The sequence below is a fragment of the Ipomoea nil genome, unplaced genomic scaffold, assembly GCF_001879475.1.
Source record: "Ipomoea nil cultivar Tokyo-kokei standard unplaced genomic scaffold, Asagao_1.1 scaffold2926, whole genome shotgun sequence".
NCBI classification, from domain to species: Eukaryota; Viridiplantae; Streptophyta; class Magnoliopsida; order Solanales; family Convolvulaceae; genus Ipomoea; species Ipomoea nil.
In genome coordinates this window covers 412,092-427,757 of record NW_017619354.1, presented here as the reverse complement: position 1 = coordinate 427,757, position 15,666 = coordinate 412,092, and the positions used below count along the sequence as shown (strand labels likewise).

The following is a 15,666-nucleotide window of genomic DNA, read 5'->3' as shown; positions in this document are numbered from 1 at the left end:
GAACACAAGGCCAAACGACGTCGTTTTTAGGCAAAACAAAAAAAAAAAACAAAAAAATCGCGGATGTGGAGTTAACGGCGCGCGTTGATCAAATTATGAATTTTCTATTATGAGATTATGAATTTTCATAAAATTCATAATCTCATAACAGAAAATTCATAATCGCATACACAGAAAATTCATAATCGCATAACAGAAAATTCATAATCTCATAACTGAAAATTCATAATCTTATAACAGAAAATTCATAATCTCATGGTTCCAAAGTGAATGTGTAGGCATGGTTCCAAAGTGAATGTGCAGGCATGAATTCATAATTTATGAATATCCGTGATTTTGGACGGGAATGTGTAGGCATGGTTCCAGAGTGAATGTGCAGGCATGAATTCATAATTTATGAATGTCCGAAATCATTATTCACCTCAAATTAAAGTGAAACCACAAAATGTGAAAATGAAGAAGAAAAGTCACGCAATTAATTAAGAAAAAAAAAAAAAAAGATAACGGTGTACTAACACCGTTGGAATCGTGTTCACCATGAATGGTGAACACGGTTCCATGGCATAACGCTCCCTAAAGTGGCGTCGTTTTATTTCAAAACGATGTTGTCTGAATTAAAAAAAAATTGCTTCTTTCATTGCCGTTTGCCTTCATAATTGTTGAACTCTATATTCACAATTGTAGAACTCAATATACAAAATTACAGAACTCTATATTCACAATTTCATAACTTTCATAATTTTATATTCACAATTTCATAACTCTATTTCACAATTAAAGAACTTTATATTCACATTTACAGAACTTTATATTCAACAGTATAACACAATATTTGAATTTATATTCACAAATTTTACACTCTATATTCACAAAAAGAAAATTATTAGTTGAGGAAACGGTGTCACTAACGACACTATTATTCTAGACGCACATTTTGGACCTGGCTCGACCTTTCAAAGTGGATCTGAGTCCCCTGCATAATTTGCCAAAGTGCTAGGGAGGGAGGGGAGGGGGAGATATAGGGGCTTGGTTGCAAATAGGTGGAGGAGGGGCACTGGGCCCACCTGTTCATCGTCGTGGCTGGCATGGCGCCTCCCAACGTACCACTAACCATAGTGAGATTAAATGCAGTCATGCAGGGTCAATTTGCATCCTGTTGTAATTGTTCGATTAAGGTTAGAGGGTTGTCGACTTAGCCGCATCAGTAGCTGCACTATGTGAATTTTATGTGATGATATACATGATCCATGAGAGTATGAGACATAATTGAACGAGCTGCATCTATTGATGATAAAGGATCTATTCAAGCAATAGTAAAATTCTTATCATATTGTGGTTATTTTCTTTGATGAGATTTTATATTATGACAATAGTTTAAAACTATTTTTGTTGTAACCAATAACAACAGTTGTTCACACGTTATCTTTTTTTTTTTTTTTTTCCACTATAATTTTCTAAACAACCGTTTTTCTATTATTTCATTAATTAATAAAAGAAAATAATTTTTTTTTTAAATAATGTGAAAGTGTCATTATTATTTAAAGAAAAATACTTGGTGTACTCCCATTTTATACTCCGAACTTGTACTCCCTCTCACATGTTATTGATGTAGACATTTTTCTGTGGACCCACATGTTGAAAACAACCAATCTAGACTTGCCACATTAGAGAGTAGAATTTGGGAGTTAATGTAGTAGAACTCTTATTTAAAAGTAGGTTGAAATTAGTCAATTACATCAATACAAAAAGACTGCCAGAGGATAGCATGGATTATGGATAGCCTAACAAGTACTCCGTAATAAGTAATAAGCTCTGCCAAGGCGCCAAGCCAAACAGAGCCTAAGACCATAGTTCTCTACCAGAGTACTGAGTACAGTACCCACGTCCCGCGCGGCGCGCCCATCTGTTTTTTGCCACAGCCGCCCAGGCCATTGGCCCCTTCAAGCGTCGACCCCGCCGGCCTCACGCTCCTCACCGGCGACGGACTCAGGACGTCACACGTCAGACTGTCAGAGTATGCCCACCATCTCCCTCTTTGTTTTATTTTCTCCTGTGAATCCCTATCCCCTTATTTCATAATCTAGGAATATTTTGCTGTAAATATTTAACTTGTGCCTGTGGTTGCTTTAATTATGTAGTTTATCTCAGTATATCCGCCAATTCACCATCCTCATTCCTCGACAAGACGCCGTTGCCACTTGCCAGCCCCTCCTCGCCGTCCGGCTGAATCATAAGGTAATTATTGTTAGGAGAGAATCATAAGATTTTTTTTTTTTTTTTTTTTGGTTTTGGTTTTGGTTTTGTTTTGTTTATAATGTGGGAAAATTAAATAATCATATTTATTGATTTTAAAATTTCAATATGAAGGCTTTAAAGTATATGTTTTCATAACTCCTGGAATTTGTTTGAATGCTTCATCTTGTTAATATATGCCTAGAAAATGCATTTCTTCATTCTTCTAACTTAAATTTGTTGTCCTTTTTGGGCTATACTTTAATGCTAAAATACCAGGATTGGGGCTTTCATATTCTGGATAGTACTTAATTTTCATTTACCTTTGCTGCTACTACTATGTCCATAGTTCTACTGATTACTATTTGTGGAAATAATCTGCTACTCGTATTGAAAGTGGGGAAATTTGGGCGAAACTGGGTGATGAATTAAGCCTACTTTCTTAAAGTTTCAGATATTGCTAAGCTAGCTGCAACTCCGGCCTGGACTTTATCTGAATGCTTAGTGCACAGCTTGCAAAGTTTACAGTATAATTCTTTTGTAGTATTAGATAAAATACTTGGTATAAATAGCATTTTTAATAATGAAAATGAGATTGCTATTTGTCGAAATTAAGTGGAGCTTCCTGCTAAATTGCTTCCTCCAGCTTGTGGCTTCCTATGTCGACATCTGAGAATCCATTGCAGCTTCTCTTCCAAACATTTGAGAAGGTATCAAATTGCATCCAAACCCATCTCTCTCAATTCCTAAGATTTCCGAACAACCCACACGCCAAGCCGCTCTTTGCTATCTCTACAGCTCCAAAAGCTAACCACTTGGCTCCAAGACCTGCCGTTTCTGCTCTTCTCCATCCTGCTGAAGTTCCAAAGAAGGTAACTTTAGCTCCTTAAATACATTTGACGAGCACTTTGTTTCTTTCCTCGTGGTATTGTCTGAGCATCACTGCAGTTCTCTTGTCTGTTTTATAAGAATTGGCTATACTTACAATTCATGCTCGTTAGCTATTCAATAAAAGTTCCAGTCAAGATTAATAAAATGCAGTGTTGTGTTCTTTTAGATTTATGTTCATCGAGAGGACTATTGGTGCAAAACCTACTGCAATGAGCGTGTTAAGATAGAAATGAATAAAAGGATTTACTGCTATGATCATTTTGGATACTGCTTTAGGATCGTGCATTTCATTTCAGGAATATTTTTACTGATTGGAACTATTTTCTTGGCCTCTCTTAGCATTTGCTCCATATTTTATTTTATTTTAACATATAAGAGTATTCAGTCAAAGGTCGCTATTCTTATTGTTATTCCGTTCAGGAAAATTCTGCTGGCCCAGTGACTAAAGAAGAGCTTGGAAGGGCCACTTGGGTTTTTCTTCACACTCTTGCAGCTCAGGTCATTCCTTTTATATGATGATTTTTTTTTTCTTGTCTTATTCAACCAATATGCTCTATTCTATATTCTTGGAGGTTTTGAGTAAGATGGAGGCTGGTATTTTTCTTTGACAAATTATCAATGGCATAAAATCGAGGCTCATATATAACCTGATAGACATGATAATAATTTGTTCCATTGTTGCATTCTAGATTTTGTGATGCTCTTAATTGTTCGACATTTGATTCTATATCTGGATTGTTGATTTCAGTACCCAGAGAAGCCAACAAGGCAACAAAAGAAGGATGTAAAAGAATTGGTACAATACTCTCTTTTCCACTCAGTTTCCTTTCACTTCATCAGTTCATAATAGCTAGAAATAAAATCCAGTTCTTCTGATTTGAGATGGAACACTGAATAGTTTCTATGGGGCTATGACTATGTGAAGGTTGATGCCACTTGTACCACCGCCCTTACTATTTCAATTTCTTTATTATTCTCTATCTTGCTTTTCTGATTTGTCAATTGTGAACTTTGTGTTTAATGTCAATTAAGGCACAAATTCCGAGTTTCCGTAATGTTTTACAAGGACTTGAGAAGGTAAAAATGTAAGAGAGTTATTGTGTCAATTAAATTCATATTTTCCTCTTTCACATGGTTTGCAGATGGCAATCTTATCTCGCATGTACCCTTGCAAGGACTGTGCTGATCATTTTAAAGAAATTCTACGGTATCTACTCATTCACCCACTTTTTCAATGGATAAGAATGTGCCTCCCTTTGGCTTTCTTTTTGATATCAAAACTCAAAAGTTGGAAAGTGAATTTCTATTAAAAATTGTTTTTTTTTTTTTGGTCCTTGCAGAGCAAATCCTGTACAAGCCAGATCTCAAGCTGAGTTTTCCCAATGGTTGTGTCATGTGCACAATGTCGTTAATAGAAGGTATTTTGCTGTAAATCTTTCAACATTTTCATGCAATCCCGGAAATTTTCTTATTTTAAAAATGTATGAAATCCTGTACAAGGATATAACAATATCCACTATGAATGCTAATCCCAGAAATTTTCTTTCAACAGTTTGGGTAAACTCAATTTCCCTTGTGAACGGGTTGATGCACGGTGGGGTAAACTCGACTGTGAGCAGCGTAACTGTGACTTGCAAGGAAGTAACACGCTTTGGTAACGAGACAGGGAGGAAATGGCGGTGGCTGAATCTGTTGTGTATTCATGTTTTCAAAAGCCTAATTAGTAGTTTTATAAATAACCATGGCTACAGCTTCATCCACAGATTTTCACTTACAAGTTAGTATCCTTAAATCTTTTCCCAAACATAGTAATTCTACTGGTTTGTATAAAGTTAGATGTGTGCTATTTTTGTTGTAGATGTTCATGTATGGATAATTTAGATTGGTTTATTCTTTTTGTGAGTTTTATCTTGATAAAAAAAAATAGTTATTGCATATTATTTTTTTTTAAAAAGTTTTCCAATCTAAATATTACTCCGTATATTAGTAAGGCTAATGGAGCTTTTCAATAGCACGCAATTAGTAGGGGCTCTCACACTATGGGCTTTGGATGGATAATAAGAGACGCTAATGGAGCTTTTCTCACAGTTGCCAGCAACACTTATAAAAAAATTAGTATAACTTATAAGTGTTCAAACCTTATAATATAATCTGGAAAGTTATGATACCTAAAAAAAAAAAAGAATCTAATAATTTTTCTTATTATATTAGCTTCTAAATTTTCATCAATTGTGCATCATTTTAGAAAACTGGCTTGTATGAGCAATTGAAATATTAGGCAATATTTTAGAGCAACTATAATAGTGATTTTTGTTCATAATTCAATAACTGTAAATTCATAATTTTCGAAGTTTTATGTTCACAATTTTAGAGCTCTATGTTCATAATTTTTTCACTATATATTCATATTGTAAGTTCATAATGTCAGAGCTCTGTGTTCATAATTCCATAACTGTACATTCATAATTCTATAACTGTACATTCATAATTTCCTAACTGTACATTAATAATTCTATAACTGTACATTCATAATTTTCGAAACTCTATGTTCATAATTTTATCACTATATGTTCATAATGTCAGAGCTCTCTGTTCATAATTCTATAACTTACATTCATAATTTCATAACTGTACATTCAGAATGCCACAAACAAATAACGCTGTTAACGGCGAGACAAAATCATTTTTTTTTCTTTAACTAGAATGCCGTGTTTTTCCTGAAAACGATGTCGTTTTGGACTCGTGTCCACAATGCATTGTGTACACGAGTCCACAGCATAATTTGCGACAATGTTAATTTGTCGTTGGTCTATAAGGCCCAAAGTCTCATACTAACAAAATGGAACAACTAAAGTGTAGCCCAAAGGCCCATATTTGCCCTAAATGTTACTCGTCAACGCTAAATAAGCCTAATAATCAATCTTGTCTCTTCACCGTTTTCATTGTTTCAGAACTCAGAAGCGGCAGCTGAATCCAAGGTAGTCATGGGTCACTCAAACATCTGGAACGCTCACCCTAAGACCTATGGACCTGGATCACGCGCATGGTACTTTTCTCCTTCCCCTCCTTCTTTGATTTGTCCTGAGTTTATTTTTCGAGAATCTGCCGATCACAATCTGGTTTTATTACCTCAAAACTGTCAAGTACTTTCTCTTCTGATTCATCTTATTTTGCTTTGCTCGCTGAGAATATTAGATGTGATTGAAGCTCCTATTCGTTCGATTTAATGCCGGTAGTAATTTCATTTGTAGGAATCGATTTGTTTGTCGTTGTATTCCGTTTGACATGCCGTTATTGTAATAGTAAATTTTGTTTTTGTCCGTGTGTTGATTTGGTGCTGTAAACTTAGCTGCGTATGTAATGACTGTAAACAGAATGTTAAATCTGTAACACATAATATAGGATAGCATATTTATGCCATTGTCTCTGTTACAGCTGAATGGAAGGTAATAATGTTCTGTCTAATTTCCACTTCCGATTTTAATACTACAAAGATGTTAATCATCCTTAAGTCTCTAAATGGATATAAACAAATATGGTAAGATGATTACAAAAATAATACAGTTCATATTTTCTTGGAATTGGCCTTTGTTAATTGTTATACCTTCTAGTTTTATGGGTCATAAGCTCTTAAAGGTAAGTACATTTGAATCCAAGAAGAATGAGGGTTGAAGAGAATTCTTTGCTTGTTGCATTATAACATAATTCCGTGTTGGTATGTAATATTATTCTACTTGTGAATGGCAGCCGTGTGTGTGGGAATTCTCATGGAATTATCAGAAAGTATGGCCTTATGTGCTGCAGACAGTGCTTCCGCAGCAATGCCAAAGAAATCGGGTTCATAAAGGTTTGCCATTGAGTTTCATACTTGTGTATCTTATTATTCTGTTTCAAATATTTAAGCGTGGTTTCGTATTTTTCATGGTGATTACTGATTAGTCTTGCGTTTCTTCTGCTGTATGATTTCAATATCACTAATATATGATATTGAAGTTTTTGGCTATTAATGCCTTCACTGTGTTAACTCTCTTTTCATGCATTTATCATTTACCATTGTTACCGGGACTGAAGTTTCCTTGATTGGCCTTTGCAGTACCGCTAATGGATTGAAGGCCTTCTTGTTGTTTGTTAGTGAAGGGAGTATTTTGATCTAGAGACGATTTGATGGGCATGATGTTCTTTATTTAGTTCTGTTAAACCTGGATTGATCTTTGGAACAATGCTTTTTGTTGTGTCTTTGAAAATTTGCCCTATATTTTGCTTTGATTAAATGTTTATTTGTATTTGTAGTATTTATTACAGTGTTTTTTGAGAGATATTACAGTGTTATTTTAGATATAAAGTTCATTACATGCATTGTCGTTTTACTTTGTACTCCTTTGTCCTATTTTATGTGTATTTGATTAATGAGACCTATTTTATGTGTATTTGATTAATGAGACTTGATTGAAGTTATTTTTAATTTAATTTATTATTATTTTTTTTTATTTTTTTTGAAAATAAATTTAATTTTTTATAATATTAAGTTTAGTATTAGTATACAAAATTTATATATTTAGAAATTATATTGGTTTGATCAATGAAAATGAGATAGAATGGAGTATTTTTATTTTTATTTTTAAATTTCAATTATAATATTACATGAATTTCAATATATATTAGATTTTAATTAATTAAGAATCAATTTGAGGATAAGCTTAAATGTTTATATTTTGTATAAATTTTAATCTCGTGTGAAAGATTAGCAGCTTTGGTGATAGACGGGGGAACTAGGGAAGTAGATAATTGTGTGACGTGCAACTGGTTGGTTGTTGAGAATATTTCTATTTCATTAGAAATTCTAAATTGAATGTACTCTTTAGCTTGAAAAAAATGAGTTTGAGAAAAGGAGTAATATTAATGAGTTTATAAAATCACAGTAGTGACTATTTTTTCTCATTTTGAAATATATATTAACGATTAAAAATATAATATTTTTTTTATTACAAAGGAAGGGGGAGAGTGGGACATCCACATATACACAATATTCGCCTATACTGAGGTTCGAACACTAAATTTCCCACGTAAGGAGTCAAACCGAATACTAGTGGACCACAAGCCACTTGATACAATACAAATTTTATAAGTGACTATTTTATCTCTCTAAATGAAAAAAAAAACTTATGCATATTTTATAATTTACGGAACAAAATTAATATTTTTAAAAAATTAGTATCTATGTATTTCAAAATATTAGAGATATTTATAAAAGAGTTCTATTACTCTCAAATTTTACCCCCTAAATTTCTCTCTCTGATGTCTGGTAAACTACTTTTTTCATAAGAAAATTCATATGTATTCTCATTTTTTATTTTCACACAAAAAATTTTGATGTAGGCACTTGTATTGAGACTTGCATGAAAAAAGAATATTTTTTTATTGTCCACCAAATCAGGGAGTAAGAATTGAAAGTCTATATAATAAAATTTTCTTTCATGTGAGCCTCAATATAATAATTTATATTAAAATTTTGTGTATAGGAGTAAAAATTGAGACAAGTATTTTTGTGAAATGTTGTGAAAGTAGAGGAGTGACTAAGGTTGGGGCCCATAGGGCACAAAAACTGTGGATGCAGCGACGCACAGCGGTTGGGTCATGGGTGGCATCACAATGGGCCCTCACCCAAATACAATCAACCAACTTATTCTCTCTTCCACGTCTACTCCATCATCGGACCACTCACTTATTTTTCACTCTTCCATCGTGTCTCTTATATCTATAGTTTTTTTTTAAAAAGAAATATCTATAGTTAAATAACTTAAATTAACAAAATTTAGTTTAAAAAATGAAATATATTTTGTCCAATTAATAAATACTTCCTACTTCCCATTTTATTTGTCTAATTCAATTAACGAGACTTGGTTGAAGTTATTTTAATTTAATTTTTTATAATATTGAATTTAGTATTAGCGTACAAAGTTTATATATTTTGAAACTACATTAAAAAGTACTATTAAACGCAAAAAAAAAAAATAATTTAAAAGTAATTAAAAATTATTAAAGAAAATAAGCAGAAATAGTTGGTTTGACTAATGAATAGTAAACATGACGAGTAAAATGATAAATATTAAAACAAGTAAAAATAATATTAAAAATATTATATTATTTTATTAGTTGTAAGTAGCCAATAAGAGGTTTGAGCATACATTTAAGTATAGATTTTCCAGTAAATTAAAGTAGAGAATAGGATGTTAATGACTTTGTGGTCTAGTGACATAAAATGATTCTCTTAAATGCGAGGTCATAAGTTTGAGTCACATTGGAAGCGGTATTAACTATTTGTACTTTAATAAGTTGAAAAAATAGTTATGAACAGATATTACACTGTAACAAAGTAACTAGTATTAAAAAGAAAAGGAAAAAAAATGAGTAGAGAATAGGATTATAGGGCAGGTGAAGTGAATGCTCAAGTACAAGTGGGACCTCCGATCCGTTTTGCTTTTGGTCTCTTTTAACGACTCAATAGCCGGCCACCAAAAATATCTTTTACTCCAATGAATTAAATCTTTTTTTCTCCACATGCTTGCTTGTGTGATGTGAGATGCAGTATGTGTAGTCTCAGACCTGAGGAATCTATAACACTTTACGCTCCATCAAAACAATTGGAATTTTTCGATCATTTATTTACACCATCTTCCATTCCTTGCTATCGCATCCATATACATTTCCAATTTATTCATTCGCGGTGACACTGCTGTTGCCAAAGTTCAGACTTTGATTTTTTTCTTTTAAATACTATTTATTAAATTATTGTGCTAAATCCGTGTGGACTCTAATTTATTCATTCTTCAACAACTAAAAGTGCATTATCTTTCAACCCAAAAATTCTTTGGCCCGCAACCAGCCTACAGGGGCAATAACGTCTTTCCAAAATAATAATTTATACAAAATCATGATCAATACAACGTATAAATTTATTACTCCTTAGCAAAATAACATTAGGACGTACAATTCGTACTCCGTCCCTCAACATAGTACCGTAGGATCACCCTTTTTTTTTTTTTTTTTTTTTTAATCTCCAAAAATTATCAAAAATATCAACTTCGGAGTTGATTTTCTAAGGTTTAATTATATTTTAAAATAAGAATAAAAGTCGAAAAAAAAACCACAAAATTTCATAGCTATATATTTTATACTCCGTAGTGTTTCAGAGGAAGAGTCTGAGAAGCTTAACGTCGTTTCCTTGCTGCTGGTACGCATAACTGCTCTCTGAAGTGGTGATTTCCGACTCCCCCGACGGCGTTCCGCTCCTCCGACTCCTCCTCGCCGTTTGCCGGTTTACTTTCCCTTCACTGGACATCCTCGCCGGCGGCATCCCTGTCCTAAGCCCCAGATCTAGATCGTCAATCACCGCTCTTACACTCGCTTCTTGCGGATGGAACAATTTCGTATCGTCGGTCTCCTCCTCCTCCGATGCCGCCGACTCATCCGACGGCGGCGCGTGCAATACTCCGCCTCGCAACACCGTCTCCACCGCCGTCTGGCACAGGTGCCAGTTCCCTGTCCACAGCAGTCCCACCGCTCCGTGCACCGGGTTCACCGTCCGTCCACAAGCTTCAAATAGCAGCGATTGGAACAACGCTGCATATATATATATACACACAAACTATAATAAGACACATTAATCTATAAATTGAGGGGTGGATAATTAAGCAAATAAATACCTGGTCTCTGGGAGGCGGGGACGGAGGAGAGGAACGACATCAGCCCGGCACGGCCGAAGAATTTAGCGACGAAGAGAGTCGCATTAGCTTGAGCTTGAGGAGTTATAATGCCCTGGAGGCTTTCTCTCAGTATGCAATTCTCATTGCAACCCTTTCGGAGAATCCGGCAGCCGTTGCAACTCATCGCCGCATCTAATAACTAACAATCACCGCCCAGCTTAATCAGCTCGATCGCCGCCCTCAATGTTAATCTATCTAAAAAGAAACAATAATAAGTTGCTTGAGAAGCAAGAAACGATAGATTTAGAATTTACAGATAGATAGATGGTAATAATGGATACGGAAGAGAAGGAAGGTAGGGTGATTTATAGATGGAGTGAGGACTGAAGAGGTGAGGGATTTAACTAGGGTTAAAAATTTAGCATGGTTAGGGTTATGGAGGGAGAGATGAGAGATGTTGAAGAAGAGTACGTGGGAGAACGCATGGAGAAGTGCGTGGGAGAGTGTTCCGAAGTGTTTGGTGATAGCGGCTCCGTGTTTCCGCGAATGGGTCGGGGACTCGGGGCACCGTACGTTGCTTTCCAATCTTTTTCCTCGCCTGCATTTTTTTCCAGATCCACTTTTCCTTTCTTTTTTTTTTTCCCCCTCCCATTACTCCAATCCTTCTTCTACCAAAAGGTTAACTCCAATCCCAAAAACCTGATACATACATACAAGTGATCTGCCTACTTTAAACATAATTTTCAAATTGTTACAGTTTAAGTTTGAATATTAGTCATTTTTATCAAATAATGTCTACTAAATTATTGAGTTAAGTCCGTGCAAACCCCATTACTCCAATCCTTATACCATGATCCAGAGTTTATAGTGCAATGTGGATCTTGGTGCATATGTATGTGTTTTATGTTGTATGTTTTTATGTCTTGTGTTATAAAATTCTGTACCAAGTATGAATTCTGTATCTGAAATAAATTAACAAATTAGTACTTGTGTATTATGTTATGAATTTCTATATATTGTGTTTATGAACACAAATTTTATACTTAACACAAATTTTAAAAAATAAGTAAATACATAACATGTGTATGTGTCTTGTGTTGCGTTTTTTTTTTTTTGTTTCTTGCGTTATAAAATTATGTATTTTACGAATATGAATTATATACCTCATCATTTTGATCTAAGATTTTCAAAAGCGTCTCGTGTGTCCCCTTCTCTGCAATGACTCCATTTTTCACCACAGCAATCAGGTCAGCCCCTTTAATTGTTGCTAGGGATGACAATTCAACCCGCCCCCAACGGGGGCGGGTTCGAGAATTTTTTTCTGGGAACGGGGGCGGGGATGGGGAGAATTCCCCCATCCCCGCCGGGGACGGGGACGGGGAAGGCATCCCCCGCCCCGTCCCCGTCCCCGTCCCCGATTCCCCGTATAATATTAAATAAATAAATAAATATTATATATATATATATATATATATATATATATATATATATATATATATATATATATATATATTATTAATAAACTTAAAAACAAAACATTCATGAACATTCACAGTAGTGCTGCCTGCTTGTGCCGACTGTCTCTATAATAAAAATAAAATATTATAATATATATAATATTAATAAACTTAATTAGTCCAGTAAAACAAAATATTATAATATATATAATATTAATGAACTTACTTAGTCTATTAGTTTTTATTAACTTATTAGCTATTTCAGTTCAGTACTTTTGATTAAGTTATTAGTTAATTAGTTTAGTGATAAGAGTCTAAAAGTTTATAATTTCACCTTACATTTAAGCCTATTTTCCTTGTTATTTGTTATATTTTTGTCCAAAGTATCCTCATTTGATTCATTTGTATGTTTATGTGTAATTCTTGATGATTTAGATGAATTGAGTGATTTTTGGGTCATTTTGGATGCTTGTAGAGCCAATGGGAGTCAATGAGAAGCTATGAAGATGGAGAAACACCTTTTAGAGAGCCAAATTAAGGTGTGTTTATTGGTCTTGGTCATTTGGACAAACAAAGGCAAAAGTGGAGCAAAAGAGCAAGAAGTTGAAATTCCCGCACAAATCGTCCACTGCTAGGTTTTTTGATCATATCTCTGCGTAGGAATGTCCAAACCAAGTGAATTTTATATCATTGGAAAGCTAACTTGAAGGGCTACAACTTTGATTCAAGCATCAAAGGCTAATTCAAACATTTAGAGGGTGAAAAAGTACCTAGAAGACAGTCGCAGTGCACAGAAAAATCACTGCCTGGTGGCCACGGGTATGGCCACGGCCGTGGCCAGGGTGTGGCCACTGGGCAGTACACACGGCCTTTCTGGCCACGGGTGTGGCCACACCCGTGGCTAGCCCTCTGCACTTTTTGACAGCGCGTTTTTGACCCTTTTTAGGGGATTTTTCCACCCCAACATATCTTTCATTACATCTTTCATTTCCTTTTCATTTCTTAGTTAGGTTTAGCTCTAGTATAGCTTAGATTAGTGTAGATTTCTTGTTCCTTTCCATTTCCAAGCTCAAGAACACATTGCAATCTTGGATTTCAAAGCTTCAATAGAGAAGTTTTCTTATTATCTCTTCTCTTTACTTTTCATCTATGCTTTCAATTACTCCTTTAATATTGTGTATCTATTGTTATATTATGAGTAGCTAAGTGTTTTGGGACTAGGATTTGGTTTTTTTTTCTTGCTATTGATGCCTATTTGAGTTGTATTGCATAAAGGGAATTATTTGGGTGATCTAGGGTTGTTGTGTGAAATGGGTTTGTTGATAAATTTGTGTATGATTGTTGGATCCCAATTATATGCTTGATTTGGAGTGTGTTTGTTGCTACGAGAGTAGAGCTTGTACACTAGCCACACATTCACACACTTAACACCCAATACGAGAGTATTTTGGGTGTTAAGGGGAATTTTTGCCTTGTGTTCTTGTTTGGGCATCCTTGGGTTGAATTGTCACGAGAGTGGAGTTCAATGTGAGGTTGCAAGTCCAAATAGCTACGAGAGTGGTATTTGGACACTTTTGTGCTTCTCACTTACCCTATGCCTTGATTTAATTCTCTAATCTTTAGTACAATATTTGACATCTTAGCTCGAATCAACTAAGTCCCGGTCCTTTGTTTTACTTGTCTTATTTGTTTTTAGCCTAATCTTATCAAACCAACTCATTAAGGATTTGTCTAGCTTCTATAAGGATAGTTTTAGCTTGTGCTTAACTCCACTTTGCATCAATTCCTAACATTACAAGAGCCATCTCCAGTGGAACAATATCTAAACTCTATACTGTAATTTGATACTTGATGGATGCGTGAAAAATGTTCACATCATTTAGTTTTAATTTGTTTTGATTAACTTATTAATTACTTATTATTGTTGTTGAATTGCCGGTAAATTATTTCTTGTTTTTTTTTTTTTTTTCATTGCATCATTAAAAAACGGGGCGGGGATTCTCCGTCCTCGAAAAATTCCCGCGGGGGCGGAGATGGGAAATAATTTCCCATCCCCGCCGGGGAACAGGGTGAGGACGGGGAATGGGGATCTATTTCGGGGACGGGGACGGGGACCTCATTCCACGCCCCCGCCCCCGCCCCGCCCCGTTGCCATCCCTAATTGTTGCTAAACGGTGAACCACAACGACAGTGGTCCGGTTCACCATCACACGCTCCAATACCTCTTGCACTATGTGCTCTGACTGTGTGTCTAGCGTGCTTGTAGCCTCGTCCAACAAAAGAATTCTTGGGTCTTTAAGTATCGCCCTAGCGATGGCTATCCGTTGCTTTTGACCACCGGATAGTTGTGTCCCCCTCTCTCCCACCGGAGTATCGTAGCCGTGAGGCAGTGAGGAGATAAAATTGTGAGCATTGGATGCTTTTGCAGCCTTAATGATCTCTTCCAATTAAAATCAATTAAAATTAAGAACAAAAGAAGCATTTTTTGGAGAAATTAGAAGACCATGCCAAATGTAATTTGGTATCAGAGCCATGGCAAAGGTAATTTGGTATCAGAATCATGCCAAATGTAATTTGGTATCAGAGCCATGCCAAAGATAATTTGGTATCAAAGCCATTCCAAATGTAATTTGGTATCAGAGCCATGTCAAAGGTCATGGGTTCAAATCTCTGCATTACCCGAAAGAGACTATGGTCATGGGTTCTAGACTTGAATGTTTTCCTTGACCGTCTATCTACATACTAAAAGGCGAACTTCCAATAATTGATGATGTATGTTTGTATTCCTTGTTCTTTTTATTATTATTATTTACCTACAATCACTTCTTTGGTTTTTTTCATTAGTGTTTTTTTTTCTGACCATTTTTGTGTTTTGATTCATTGTAGACAATGGATTCAGTCAACAAAGAAGCCTGCAAGTATAAGCAGAAAGTGATAAATAACATAAAAGAAAAGGAAGCTCTGTTCACTCACATTTAGCTTTGAACAATGATTTGCATAACCATGTAAGCAATAAAGACAAAGTAGTTGAGGCCATCAGCTGCATCTATCAAGTACATGAAACGCTTAAGGCAATAACAAAAGGGCTCGAAATTTTATGCAATTAATTTTTTTTTTCAACTAAGATAAATGAATAATAAAAAAGTAACAATTCTGAAATGCAAGACGAATAGCAACGACTTACTTTCCATGTATATTGTTGAAAGAAAATTACAAAATTTGTCTACTTACTTCTGCATCATAAAATAAGCATTTCATGATTTTGATTGTTTTTTTGTTCTAATGGAGAGTGTATCTGATTAGATGATTGGATTTTCAAAAAATAGAATCATTAACCCAACCATACGCATTTACATCTTCTGTGCATGTTCGTTCAATACTGT

At 34.9% G+C, this 15,666-nt stretch overlaps 2 protein-coding genes across 3 annotated transcripts; one reads left to right on the top strand and one right to left on the bottom strand.

Moving 5' to 3' along the window:
- The first annotated feature begins 1,811 nt into the window (after nucleotides 1-1,811).
- Nucleotides 1,812-5,015, top strand: LOC109162180 (FAD-linked sulfhydryl oxidase ERV1). 2 transcript variants are annotated; one of them, XM_019310913.1, is made up of 8 exons: nucleotides 1,812-2,014; nucleotides 2,149-2,235; nucleotides 2,879-3,104; nucleotides 3,544-3,621; nucleotides 3,872-3,919; nucleotides 4,266-4,330; nucleotides 4,464-4,541; nucleotides 4,676-5,015. In XM_019310913.1, the coding sequence occupies exons 3-8, from the start codon at nucleotides 2,892-2,894 to the stop codon at nucleotides 4,779-4,781; spliced, it is 588 nt and encodes a 195-aa protein (XP_019166458.1). In that variant the 5' UTR covers nucleotides 1,812-2,014; nucleotides 2,149-2,235; nucleotides 2,879-2,891; the 3' UTR covers nucleotides 4,782-5,015. The 2 variants fall into 2 exon arrangements, with proteins under 2 accessions (XP_019166458.1, XP_019166457.1); XM_019310912.1 differs by having other exon boundaries at nucleotides 2,139-2,235.
- Nucleotides 5,016-10,195: 5,180 nt separating this feature from the next.
- Nucleotides 10,196-11,369, bottom strand: LOC109162179 (LOB domain-containing protein 38-like). The gene is made up of 2 exons (XM_019310911.1): nucleotides 10,827-11,369; nucleotides 10,196-10,743 (listed from the first exon to the last, which is right to left on the bottom strand). Exons 1-2 carry the CDS (start codon nucleotides 11,008-11,010, stop codon nucleotides 10,310-10,312), a joined length of 618 nt encoding a protein of 205 aa, XP_019166456.1. The 5' UTR covers nucleotides 11,011-11,369; the 3' UTR covers nucleotides 10,196-10,309.
- Nucleotides 11,370-15,666: the final 4,297 nt, after the last annotated feature.

What these genes read in the sequence shown, in the direction of transcription:
- LOC109162179 (XM_019310911.1), bottom strand. Translation starts at nt 11,010, where the DNA reads ATGAGTTGCAACGGCTGCCGGATTCTCCGAAAGGGTTGCAATGAGAAT. An exon ending in CCCCGCCTCCCAGAGACCAG is followed by an intron (nt 10,744 to 10,826) that starts GTATTTATTTGC and finishes ATATATATGCAG; the next exon opens with CGTTGTTCCAATCGCTGCTA.
- LOC109162180 (XM_019310913.1), top strand. Translation starts at nt 2,892, where the DNA reads ATGTCGACATCTGAGAATCCATTGCAGCTTCTCTTCCAAACATTTGAG. An exon ending in AGAAGGATGTAAAAGAATTG is followed by an intron (nt 3,920 to 4,265) that starts GTACAATACTCT and finishes CATGGTTTGCAG; the next exon opens with ATGGCAATCTTATCTCGCAT. An exon ending in CATTTTAAAGAAATTCTACG is followed by an intron (nt 4,331 to 4,463) that starts GTATCTACTCAT and finishes TGGTCCTTGCAG; the next exon opens with AGCAAATCCTGTACAAGCCA.